The 12,081-nt window shown below is 41.3% G+C and overlaps 2 protein-coding genes across 5 annotated transcripts in view; one reads left to right on the top strand and one right to left on the bottom strand.

Moving 5' to 3' along the window:
- The window catches only part of LOC146681621 (gamma-aminobutyric acid receptor subunit beta-3-like), a 51,340-nt gene extending 46,137 nt beyond the window's left edge, over nt 1-5,203 (bottom strand). Inside the window, exons 1-3 of one of the 3 annotated variants that reach the window (XM_085449122.1) lie at nt 5,022-5,203; nt 3,106-3,197; nt 2,931-2,998 (exon numbers count right to left, since the gene is read on the bottom strand). In XM_085449122.1, the coding sequence (XP_085305248.1) occupies nt 2,931-2,998; nt 3,106-3,178 (141 nt within the window). In that variant the 5' untranslated portion in view covers nt 3,179-3,197; nt 5,022-5,203. Of the gene's footprint in view, nt 1-2,930; nt 2,999-3,105; nt 3,198-3,320; nt 3,851-5,021 lie in introns of those variants that run through there. The other 2 variants (XM_085449121.1, XM_085449120.1) reach the window with 2 other exon arrangements.
- A 3,181-nt stretch (nt 5,204-8,384) lies between these two features.
- Nucleotides 8,385-12,081, top strand: part of LOC146681620 (gamma-aminobutyric acid receptor subunit alpha-5-like) — a 50,234-nt gene continuing 46,537 nt past the window's right edge. Inside the window, exons 1-3 of one of the 2 annotated variants that reach the window (XM_085449123.1) lie at nt 8,385-8,888; nt 9,463-9,529; nt 10,895-11,019. In XM_085449123.1, the coding sequence (XP_085305249.1) occupies nt 8,873-8,888; nt 9,463-9,529; nt 10,895-11,019 (208 nt within the window). In that variant the 5' untranslated portion in view covers nt 8,385-8,872. The remainder of the gene's footprint in view (nt 8,889-9,462; nt 9,530-10,894; nt 11,020-12,081) is intronic. The other variant, XM_085449124.1, reaches the window with a different exon arrangement.

Genomic DNA, 12,081 nt, shown 5'->3' with positions numbered 1-12,081 from the left:
CACTAGACTAGAAGTCAGACCGTCTCTTAAGAAGCAAATAATACAACTCAGATTATTTCAAAGAATGAATTAAATGAAATTATCTTTGTTCTGCTTTTTTTGACACGGTGACAACTAATATTGCTGGTAACAAATTAGTGTTACTGGAGACTGTTTTAAAAAATAAGCAAATTAATACTATGAAGCTATTTACAGTTTTGTGAATTAACTCAGTAGGATAAGCACAGGATTTAGAAGCAAAAGGTCGCAGGGTTTGAGTTAATCTCAAGTTAGAATGTTTTTTTCATCCTGTTTTGTCTATTGAGAAATTGTTTACATTTCGTTTATTTTTTATTCTAATTAATAAAAAGATATAAAATAAATCTTGAACACAAATGTTCTCAAGACGGACTTCTAGGTCTCGTTGAAGATATACTTCGAACTGACTAGATGTCAAGAAAAAACCATCAGCTGATGCTTATCCAATACTGCAATGTTTGCTGGACTAGGATATTTTTCAAAATATATAAAAACCCAAACACACACTTTTCCGACTTTCCTATCGGAACACATTAACCCTGGAGTTGCTCCCTTGTTCCAACATCTGACTCCCAAGGTAACTAAAATGTGATGTATTTTACTTTGCTTTCAGGGGTTAACTGGAAGACGAATTGTTGTATTTGAACTTCTGGGATCAATAACTCAGAAAAAACCTTATTCAAACACCAACAGCACTTAATTTAGACAGTCACGTTAAGCAGACAACAAGCTAGAAGGTTATTTGCATCCAGACACATCATTTTCCAACCTGGACAAATAATGCTGGTAGAAGTTGGCTATGAGTCATATGAATATGGAAGATCTTCAAGATGCAACAACAGAACAAAATTACTCGAGCATTCACACTTCTGAATAATATAGACTGTTTTAAGAACATTATTTTATAATTTTCAGCTGATGCAATGAACATTTAATAGTATTTCTGCTTAAGCCTCTTTTGTTTGACCGTGTTATTACAAATAGCTTAGTTAGCTTTACTCAAAGAGATTTGTACTCTCAGACATTTAACAAAAAAAGAGAAATTACCTCTTGTTGCATAAACTCAAGCAAAAATTAAACATAATCCATAATCCTATGATGTATTTGTTGTACATAGCTTCTAGCAGAAATAGTTCATCTGTGAGATTCTTGCAACATCTGGAAAGAAACACCACTTTTCTTGCCTCAGTCTAGTGGCAGAAAAGTCAATTGTCAAAGTAATCACTGAGTCACTGGTATTGATCAGTACCCACTCACACTTATACACCCTCCTCTCTCCAGATAAATAGTGACAGTTTTCTAATACTATACAGTGAAATGAAACACTTTCTTGTCCTTCTCAGTAGACTCAATCAAGATCACCATTATGTCATTATGACATCTGTGTTGATGCTGTACATGTACAGCAGTCCCTGCCTGACCTGACTCTGACTGCTGCACTTGTCTGTGTTGTTATAAAGAAAGAAAGCACATGGGCTCAGGAGCCATCAGCTCTAATAAAGATCCTAATGGTTGCACCTGCACATGCGGTGGGCTGTGAAATGCAGCTGAGGAGAGGTGTTGGTCTGGAAACACAATGTCCGCCATTCAGTTCGATGCCGGAGTCCTTAAAATCTGTCGCCGGCAGCCGGGTGACACGGTGCCACTCATTTTGCAGTACAATTTGGGTCAGCGTTGGCTGATATTTTAAGATACAATAGCCTGAAGTGACTTCCCGGCATGTGCACGTGTCAAAAAAAATGGCATCAGCCCATGAATTAGCAAATCCAATCAGAGTTTCGTGATAGCTGTCTGCTCAGAGGGGCCCTCATGGGAGGACACTGCTAACTGTGGCTTCTGTGGTTAACAAGCACAATGAGAAAGGGTTTCTTTTTGCAGATAAAAGAGGGCTTCAATGGAAAAATGTATTTCCTTTACCGTGCCTGGATTGTACAGTATCTGGACTATTGACTGGAAACTCATGGCTGCTGCTTTAATCCATCCTCTAAGTGAGTCAGTGTCTGAGGATGAGGATTGTTGGAAACAGGAGCAGGAAGCTGTATTATGTTGGAGGGTTTTCTTTTTTCACACCCAGGCTTCTGTGTATGTGGGGTGCTGGCAGTGTGTGAGATAAAGCTGTTTTAGTGCTTACAGGAAATCCAACCCATCCATCTGACCATCGCATAATGGACTTGAAGGGGGGGGGGCTACAGGAACTAAGGATATTTGATCAAAATGATCATGTGCAGTCCTGTGCCATTATATAGAGTGTATAAAATACTGAATGGTGAAATAAGTTTTTAAGCTCTTAGATTTATGGGTTACACTTAGTACATAGTGCAGCCTGTCTTATGATGCAGGTTCCCCAAACTTACAATGCAATTCTTTATTTACTGTTAAGGTATTTTAGACAAAAGTGCAAACACGTTGTATACTTCTTACAAGAAGTACTTGTGGTATAATTTGGTTTGTCTGTCTGTTAAAACGATCAGTTGTTACTGCATTGTTCTACCATATGAACCAAGAAGCAAAAACATGCATTGAAAATCACACCCGAAATTCAGAAAAAATACATAGAAAAAGTACACGGTTGGGTTTTTTTGTTGTTTTTTTGTTTTAACAAAAGCATTGAAATAAATACTATAGAGTAAAAGGTACAATATTTGAATCCAAAATATAGTGGACAACAAAGCAGCATAAGAGAAATACTTAAAGTACATTAAAACTGTTAAGTTTTACAGTAAAGTACTTGGTAAAATGCACTATATTACATGCAACACAGCAGTACTCTTGCTCAGCAGCTTTGTTGGGAGGCAGGAACATTTGGGGGGTACAGGTACCACCCCATGACCCCCTTCTGTATATGCCCCTGGCACTGAGGCAGAGGCAGGACTGCTGTGGATTAAGGGTTCATGAAGTGCGACTCCACTCACCATGTTGACTTCTGACACCATGTCTATGCTGGCCACGTCTATGCTCATGCCAACAGCGACAGGGGGCCCTAGAACAGAGTAATTATGTCATGATTACAGACCTCCACCTCTACGTCTGACCACAACACTGTAAATGGCGCCAAAAATAAAGCTGGGGGATAAATGCGGAGCATACCTCCAAAGTCCGGCCTCAGTCGGATGTCGTATCCTTTAAGTAGTTTATCCACCGTCTCCTTCACAAAAGACATGTTGCCCGGTTCATTGACGCTGAAATGACAGCAGAAGCAAAGAAAAGAAAACATCACCTTGACTCCCGCATCAATCAGCCCAGGCAATAACCTTGGCTTCTCAGAAAAGAAAGAAGAAGAAAATAATGAGAAGATCACTGACCTTTTTGCGCAACACACAATCGAACCGATAACCAGTGCGGACAAGACGCGAAATTGACGAAGCTTGTGCAAAGCAAACATCCCCCCTTTTCCTTTTTGTAATTGTAAAGCACGAAGGCAGCAACAGCAGAGAGCTCACCCCCCTGCAATCAACAGCCGAGACGGACACTCTTCAAATCCAGAGTAAATCCATCGATTGCCCCCCCAAAAAAGCAAGAAAGTAGACTGAGCCGCGGAAAAGTCAGCAGCTCGCTGTGGATGGAGTCAGATGTGAAATATGGGCTGACATCGCCTCCCTGTCATAAATATTGGCTCCGCTTTCCTTTTTGCCGTCTCTGACTGTGCGAGTGGCTCTTACATTCAGGAGCTGAAGCGCATATTGATGAGGAGAGAACATACAGGGGGGCGATGCTGCTGCTGCTGCTGGTGGCGGCGCTGGTGGTGAAGGCACTCGGCTTGTTCAAATTAGAAGCGAAGCCCCAACACTTAAAACACTGTAAAAAAAAATGCTGAGGTAGAATCTGCAAATTCAAGCTTTTCATCTTATATATTTGGTGAGCTGTTAAACTCTTTTTCTTTTCTTTTTTAGGGAATCATTTTAAACCAGACTTTTGTTAAAGTCCACTTATTTCTGCTAATAAACCTTGTGTCTATTTTTGGCCCTAGAATTTATCAGCAGGGGCGCATTTTCGGTTTCTTTTTTTGTTTGTATTTTTGTTTGTTTGTTTTTTGAGGACGGTAAAGATATATATTTTTTTAAATTTAACAAATAAACATCAAGTTGCTTGAAAACTGGGGGCCAGGGGGGCAGTTGAGCAAGTTATAATTCAACTTTATGTTTACATGTTAATGTATGCATTCAGCAATAAATAAAGTGGCTGACTTGTAACCATATGGCAGTCGCACTTACTCAGAGTCATTGAGTAATGATAAAAAAAATTATGGTTGATTCTGCTACAGAATGTGGGGATTCCATTTTGTCATGGCTGTGCCTACTTTAAATGGATCTGCCTTTTTAACAGGTTTCTTCCTGTTAGAAAGGAGTTTTTCTTCTCACTGTCCCCAAGTGCTTGCTCAAAGAGGGGTTTGTCGGGGTTTCTCTCTATTACATAGGGTCTTTACTTTATAATATAAAGGACACTGAGGTGACTTTTGTTGTGATTTGGGCTATTTGAAAGACATTGAACTGAAGTAAAAATACACATGTTGTTTAGTTAAGCTTGTTTCCACTGATTACTTATCTTCACTTCCTCGATTACCTCAGTAATCAGTGGACTTGATTTTTAGAACACTAATTAAGCCGTTGCCCCACCCCTTCTCCCACTCTCAAAAACACCCACATTACAAAGCACTAAGCCAAACTCTCTTATTAAAATTCTCATTTTTTACAGTGCACCCCACACCATCTTCATCCTTCCCTTGGGTTTCCTGTAAAAATGGCGGGACCTGAACAATATGGAGTGGGGACAGGCAGCATTTATCAAACCATTAATCGAAGCTGTTGATTTATTGGCCTGTTATCTGTTGATGGCCCTTTTGTGTCTGATTTAAAATGTGTGGACTGCACCATAAATTATTTAGAGAGTCGGGGTCAAAAATTCGTGAACAGGCTAATTAGGACCGCCTGAACACGCGGACGCGCTTGCACAAGACCCAGTGGAGGAGCCTGGATGAGGAATGCGCGTGCTGTGATAGTTCATACCTGGTGTCATAGATGGCGATCAGCTTCTTGTTTCCGTTAACAGCATTCCTGAAAGAAGAAAGTTGATGACATCATTAATTAGAAAATAACAGGAAGACACTGAAAATGAACTTCTTTCCTCCCGTTTGCAGCTTCATGTTTCCCCGAATTTAATTGTGGTTATAAGTTTATTATTCATTATTATTATTATCATCACTGGTGTCTTATGCGTGTTTGAGCCTGTCTGATGTGTTGTGTGACTGTGCTCTGCATAGCCTCGTATTCCACCCAGTATTGCCTGCAGTAACGCAGAGGTCTGAAACAGTGGGATGCCTGCAGGGCAAAATATTGAAAGCCAGTCGATTTCCCCCTGGAGCCCCCTCCAGGATAAAAAACATCTCACAACACCTCCCCCAACCCTTATCTTCCTACCACAGAGAGAGGTGGTGGTGAGTTTGGGGGGGGGGCTTTTTCGCCATCACTTTCATTCACACTCGTCCAAACGGTCAACACTCCGCGAGCTTGTTCGCACCAGTCGCGGTGCTGAAATCACCCTCCGAGGGTATTCTGGCTGCAGCTCCCGTCCGCAGACTGCACCGCCAGACGGATTCAAGAAAGTAGAGGGAGGTTAAGTTTACCAGCTAATTATCGTCTACGAAACATGGAACTCGGCTACCCTCTTATGGCAATCGTCAGGATGATAACTACTCTGACGTGTTTCTTGCGAGCGCTTGTTTTAGTGGCTCAGGGTTAAACAAGCCGACCGAATGCTGTTTCTCTCACAGTGATTTGCCCCCAGTCTGTGTTGTCATGCGGGTCGCAGACTCTTCACACATATGGACACACAAGTCATTTCACTTCGTTACTCATAGTTACTGTCACGAATAATGACACATTTTATAACTTGGAATGGGTGAACAGTGGAAACAGTGTCAAACATAAGGCCAGGGGGCCAGAATCGGCCAGGCAAAGACTCCAGTCCGGTCAACTGGACAGCTCAAATGTGAAGAAGTGTCTACAGGGAGTGCAGCATTATTAGGCAAGTTGTATTTTTGAGGAATAATTTTATTATTGAACAACAACCATGTTCTCAATGAACCCAAAAAACTCATTAATATAAAAGCTGAATATTTTTGGAAGTAATTTTTAGTTTGTTTTTAGTTTTAGCTATTTTAGGGGGATATCTGTGTGCATAATTATTAGGGAACTTAACAAAAAACAAATATATACCCATTTCAATTATTTATTTTTACCAGTGAAACCAATATAACATCTCCACATTCACAAATATACATTTCTGACATTCAAAAACAAAACAAAAACAAATCAGCGACCAATATAGCCACCTTTCTTTGCAAGGACACTCAAAAGCCTGCCATCCATGGATTCTGTCAGTGTTTTGATCTGTTCACCATCAACATTGCGTGCAGCAGCAACCACAGCCTCCCAGACACTGTTCAGAGAGGTGTACTGTTTTCCTTCCTGTAAATCTCACATTTGATGATGAACCACAGGTTCTCAATGGGGTTCAGATCAGGTGAACAAGGAGGCCATGTCATTAGTTTTACTTCTTTTATACCCTTTCTTGCCAGCCACGCTGTGGAGTACTTGGACGCGTGTGATGGAGCATTGTCCTGCATGAAAATCATGTTTTTCTTGAAGGATGCAGACTTCTTCCTGTACCACTGCTTGAAGAAGGTGTCTTCCAGAAACTGGCAGTAGGACTGGGAGTTGAGCTTGACTCCATCCTCAACCCGAAAAGGCCCCACAAGCTCATCTTTGATGATACCAGCCCAAACCAGTACTCCACCTCCACCTTGCTCGGCGTCTGAGTCGGACTGGAGCTCTCTGCCCTTTACCAATCCAGCCACGGGCCCATCCATCTGGCCCATCAAGACTCACTCTCATTTCATCAGTCCATAAAACCTTAGAAAAATCAGTCTTGAGATATTTCTTGGCCCAGTCTTGACGTTTCAGCTTGTGTGTCTTGTTCAGTGGTGGTCGTCTTTCAGCCTTTCTTACCTTGGCCACGTCTCTGAGTATTGCACACCTTGTGCTTTTGGGCACTCCAGTGATGTTGCAGCTCTGAAATATGGCCAAACTGGTGGCAAGTGGCATCTTGGCAGCTGCACGCTTGACTTTTCTCAGTTCATGGGCAGTTATTTGGCGCCTTGGTTTTTCCACACGCTTCTTGCGACCCTGTTGACTATTTTGAATGAAACGCTTGATTGTTCGATGATCACGCTTCAGAAGCTTTGCAATTTTGAGACTGCTGCATCCCTCTGCAAGATATCTCACTGTTTTTGACTTTTCTGAGCCTGTCAAGTCCTTCTTTTGACCCATTTTGCCAAAGGAAAGGACGTTGCCTAATAATTATGCACACCTGATATAAGGTGTTGATGTCATTAGACCACACCCCTTCTCATTACAGAGATGCACATCACCTAATATGCTTAATTGGTAGTAGGCTTTCGAGCCTATACAGCTTGGAGTAAGACAACATGCATGAAGAGGATGATGTGGACAAAATACTCATTTGCCTAATAATTCTGCACTCCCTGTAATGAAAGTTGTACAGTTTACAATTACAGGACAGTATGAGCAATGAAAGCTCTTTCTGTAATTATACACATTTATCATGTTGTTTTACTTGTCCGGCCAACCTAATAAACCAATTATTGATTTTTCAAAACCTGACTTTATTTCAAAACCCAGTAGAACTTTGTCTCTTTTGCTTTATCTATAATAAACAGAATAGCTACAGCAACTATAAATACAAATATGTTGGGATAGCAAGTGAACTAACTATAAGGCACAACTTAAACTGTTAAATAGTCATATAGGTGGATGAAATGAAAGGGTTAAAAGAGTGGACAGTGGAGGTAGCACAAATCCAACCAACAAACAAATTCTTTTTAAATACAGATAATAAAAATCCCCAAAACAATCTCTGCAATAGTAACAAGTTATTAATTAAGCTGTTTTAGTGAAATATTTGTAAGTATTGATAACACACAGCTAGCATAACAAAAATAGGCTAAGAGTCCAAATTGCAGTCTAAAAATACATGTATAAAATTGTTACTATTAGCTAGAAGGATCAGCTGTTAGCTAATGGCTACATATAGTAGTTCAAACAAATAGGCTATTTAGAAAGATTGACTAAACTACTGAAATCAGGCACTTCTTCATAAGAAATAGCAAAAGCTAAAGAGGCCAAATTAAAATCCTGGTTAAAGGATTTCATTAGTGTGCTGCTACTGTGTGACGTTTCAGGTGCAAAAGTCCGTGGAAGTAGTTTGAGCTCCCATATATTGCATGCTTCTTTCACATCCTCATTAATGGATGATGTGGAATTCTGCGCATCCTCCTTCCAGCCCACCAATGGGGAGCACCTATTTGGTAATTATTAGCCTCTGTTGCGGCACTTCATTCTCTCGCACCGGCAGTAGGCGGTACAGGAAAGGGCACAGAGACAAGAAAAATGTGGAGCGAATCCGGTCTCCTCCGAGGTCGGTGGACACCAGCGAAGAGGCACCCAGTGTGATGCTGCTGCTGCAACACCTCTGGAGGCGATGCGGGAAACGCGGCGCAGCAGGCACTAAAGAATAAGCGAGGCGGTCAAGCCTATAGGAGGAGCAGAGCAGACAGACTACTACAACAGCTGCTGATGGGGAAGCGCTGATTGAAGGAGAGAGAGAGAGAGAGAGAGAGAGCAGAAAGAAGCTAAAGAGAAGGAGGAGGGGAGAGAGAGCCGACCAGCACGGGAATTTAGTGATTGGACCCGCGATCTTCCAGTTTCGCCGACTGGAGACCCCAAAGCCTCCTGTCGCTGTTTGGAAAGAAAGCAACAAAAACCAAACCTTGCTGGTCATGGATCCTCGTGCAGGTTAGCCCCTATTTTTCCTCCCGTTACCTCTCTGTTTTTTCCTTCTGATGAGACAAATAAGTGTGAGTTTCATGGTTTTTTTTCGGTGATGGGGAGAGTGAGGGAAAGGTGGAGAAGAGGGATGGGATAATAGGGGGTGGCCCGTTTATTGTAATAGGCTGGATTGGAACGCAGTGGAAGCTTTTACACAATGGGACTGATACTGCAGGAAACATGCCTCTCTATGAGCCTCTTTTATTTACCAGCCTATGTGGTGTTTTTGAGCATGCCGAGTTGTTTTTTTCTTTCTTTCCTTATTGGAATTTTTACCAAAAAATTAATTAGTTATTCTTGTTTAATATTAAATAGTTGCACCTTGCACCCCCCTCACCCCCCGCCAAATGAACCAGAGATTGTCCCGCTGCTTGATTTAGTGTTTGCTGTAATGCTCTCTGTATGCAGTGAGGTGAAGACTTTTCCCGTGTCTGGCCTTATGGGGAATCCTTGACCTCAGTGTTGTTTCTGTGTTATTTATTGATTCTGTGATGCCCTTTTTATTCTGTTCTTTGTCTCCTTCTGGGTGTGTGTGTGGTAGCTCTCAACAGTAAAGTGACGGCAAGGCTCCTCGTTTCTCTCCTGCTTCTTTGCAGATGTCAAAACAGGTAAAGAGATTTAATAATAATAATAATAATAATAAAGTTTAACAGTTATATATAGCTTTTTTTCCCAAAAAGTAAATGGATTCATGACACTAAAGGTACTTTTTCTAATTACTCAACACCTTCCAGCATGCTGAGATGTTTCCGGTTGTGCCATTTGTAAATACCAATGTGCAGACCGATAGAATGATACCAACGCATGTATTGGTATCTGATCGATAGTAGTGGGATAGGATCGATACTTTGCTTCTGTTCTCTAAGTTCAGTATCTAACCCACTGAATTGTGTCAAATTAATTACTTTTTGGAAATGGAAAAATATACCTCAACCATCTCTTATTGCGAATTGACTGTCATGTCTAGTTTTTATGATCTATAGAACAGAAGTTTACTGAAAGTGCATCAGGGACAGGCACATTTATGTTCCCGGTCTCCAAAAAACCCGGTTTTAAAATACATGAAAAGCTGAAAAGTGTGTTTTTCTGTGTTAACTCTTTATTTTGGAAAGTAAAAATCACACTGCTCTAGTGGTCATTAAAATGTGTTAGAATTTACAAATTGATTATCTATCTCATAAATCAAGATTTACTAGTATCCCCTACATAAGCTGCTTTTATATGCTAAAAGTATTGCTATTGGTATCGGCTTTGGCAATACTGGCCCTGTATTTACCAAGTAAACAACTATTGAATTCAGAATCAGAACAGAATCTGATGCTAAGTGACTCACTACACTATCGTATGGTAGAAGTTGGTATTAAACCCAAGTACAACTTTTTATCTTTATAACGAAATACATATTTTGAACACAACGCTATAGCAGTTGTTACTTCACATTTTTTTCGATATTGTGTTCATTTTGGAAGGTTTTGAACTTTTTTAAAAGGCTAAGTTCAGTTTTGCTTTGCGGTCAAAAGCATTGTGACAGATTTTTACGCCTCTATTTGCAGGTGACTCAAAGCAACTTCGAATTTTTAGATCCCGCTCCCTTTGACTGATTGCATATCCGAGCTGTTCTGTGCTCTAATGCCGCTTAAGCAGGAAGATCTGTCAGCAGTCCACTGTCATCCAAGTCGATCAAACCCCGTTTATGACCTTTTGTGCGTTTCCCTCTCTTCGCCGCTTGCCGTTCTTTGTAAAAAGATCCTCCATGCTGCCTCGCTCCCCCGCTGTATTTAAAGGAAGAACTCATTTGTTTGTATTTGGATCACATGTCAAACCCTTAATTACCTCTACTGGTAGATTTGAGGCAGCGCTTGTGTTCAATAATTAATCGCAACAAGCCTGCCGTTAATGCGGCAAGCCAATTAATCACAACAGTTGTGTTGTGTTTCTGAGGTCTGCTTCCTTTTGTTTCCTTCCTCTCTCAGTCTCTGCCAGTCATCCCCAGAAGCTGAGAAGGAGGTGGGCACCAACGACAACAGCACAGTCTTCACCAGAATCCTGGATGGGCTCCTGGACGGTTACGACAACAGGCTTCGGCCAGGGCTCGGAGGTTTGCTTCCAGCTATTTTGTGTTTTTCTTTTTTTTTCTTTTTGAAAGGAACATTTAGTAGTCTTAGTACAATAGTGCCACATTTGAACCTCCCACTGTGCTAACCTTCTAACCCTACTTTGGCCAGGGGAAGCCTGGTTTCCTGCTGTGATTTCATGCTCTGATTCATTGGAGAACGCTGGGAGACTGGCAGGTACATGGGGGTTGAAACTGTGCAAGCAGATGTGGAATTTGCTCCCGTGTCAGCCGAGGTGAAGGTGCACGCATGCAGTTGTCAGGTGCTTTTGTTTCCTGTGTTCCCCGCGAATGCATATGGCTGTCTCTTTTTCAAGCAAATCAATCAAGCCATCCTCAACACGGCCTCGATTCTGTGTGCTGAGGTGTTTTTATTCACTTCTCACCCTGGCAACAGGAGATAACCTTGAGAGGCAACAAATTGCCATTCAGAGATGGAGATGCTTGAAATGAAAGCTTTTGATTTTTCCTTTCTGCAGTCGTGCTGTTTCCTGTTGAATTTCTGCAAGCTCCTGACACTGGTCTGGTTAGGCTTGTTGGTCACGTATATACACTACTTGTTCCACGTGAGAAGGAAAGAAGGGCTTTTTTGTATTTTTGTTTTCATGCCACATGCCTGATGTGTCATTGCAAAAGCCCGTCCTCTCTCACATCCTGGTAACGGTTGCTACCTTTGACAAGAGGGCCTATAAATATATATTCAGGCTTTCATTCAACAAGCTACTCTGCACAGAGTGACCAAGCCCAGCTTCCCCTGGTCCACATTGGTATTCAGAGAGTTTTGTGATTTTGGAACAAATGAAAGAAACAAGTTGCCTGTTTTTCCTCAACATCTTTAGAAGGAATCCGCTGACAGAGAAATCATGAATCCAGGTTGCTTTGTGTGGTTCGTGTTGAGTGACCACACTGAAGCCATTGAGAGGGGCATAGGGAGGTGGGTTCAAATGCTGACACTATTGTTAAATATTGATTTAATTGATCCTAACCATTTGCATATATTAACATTAAATCTGAGCATTATTTGCTTCACAATGTTATACCTTTAAG

The sequence above is a fragment of the Copadichromis virginalis genome, linkage group LG23 (assembly GCF_057382275.1).
Source record: "Copadichromis virginalis isolate Kocher_CV1m ecotype Utaka linkage group LG23, C_Virginalis_male_GT1.1, whole genome shotgun sequence".
Classification (NCBI taxonomy): Eukaryota; Metazoa; Chordata; class Actinopteri; order Cichliformes; family Cichlidae; genus Copadichromis; species Copadichromis virginalis.
The sequence above is the reverse complement of the archived record's forward strand: the minus strand, read 5'-3'. Positions and strand labels throughout refer to the sequence as shown.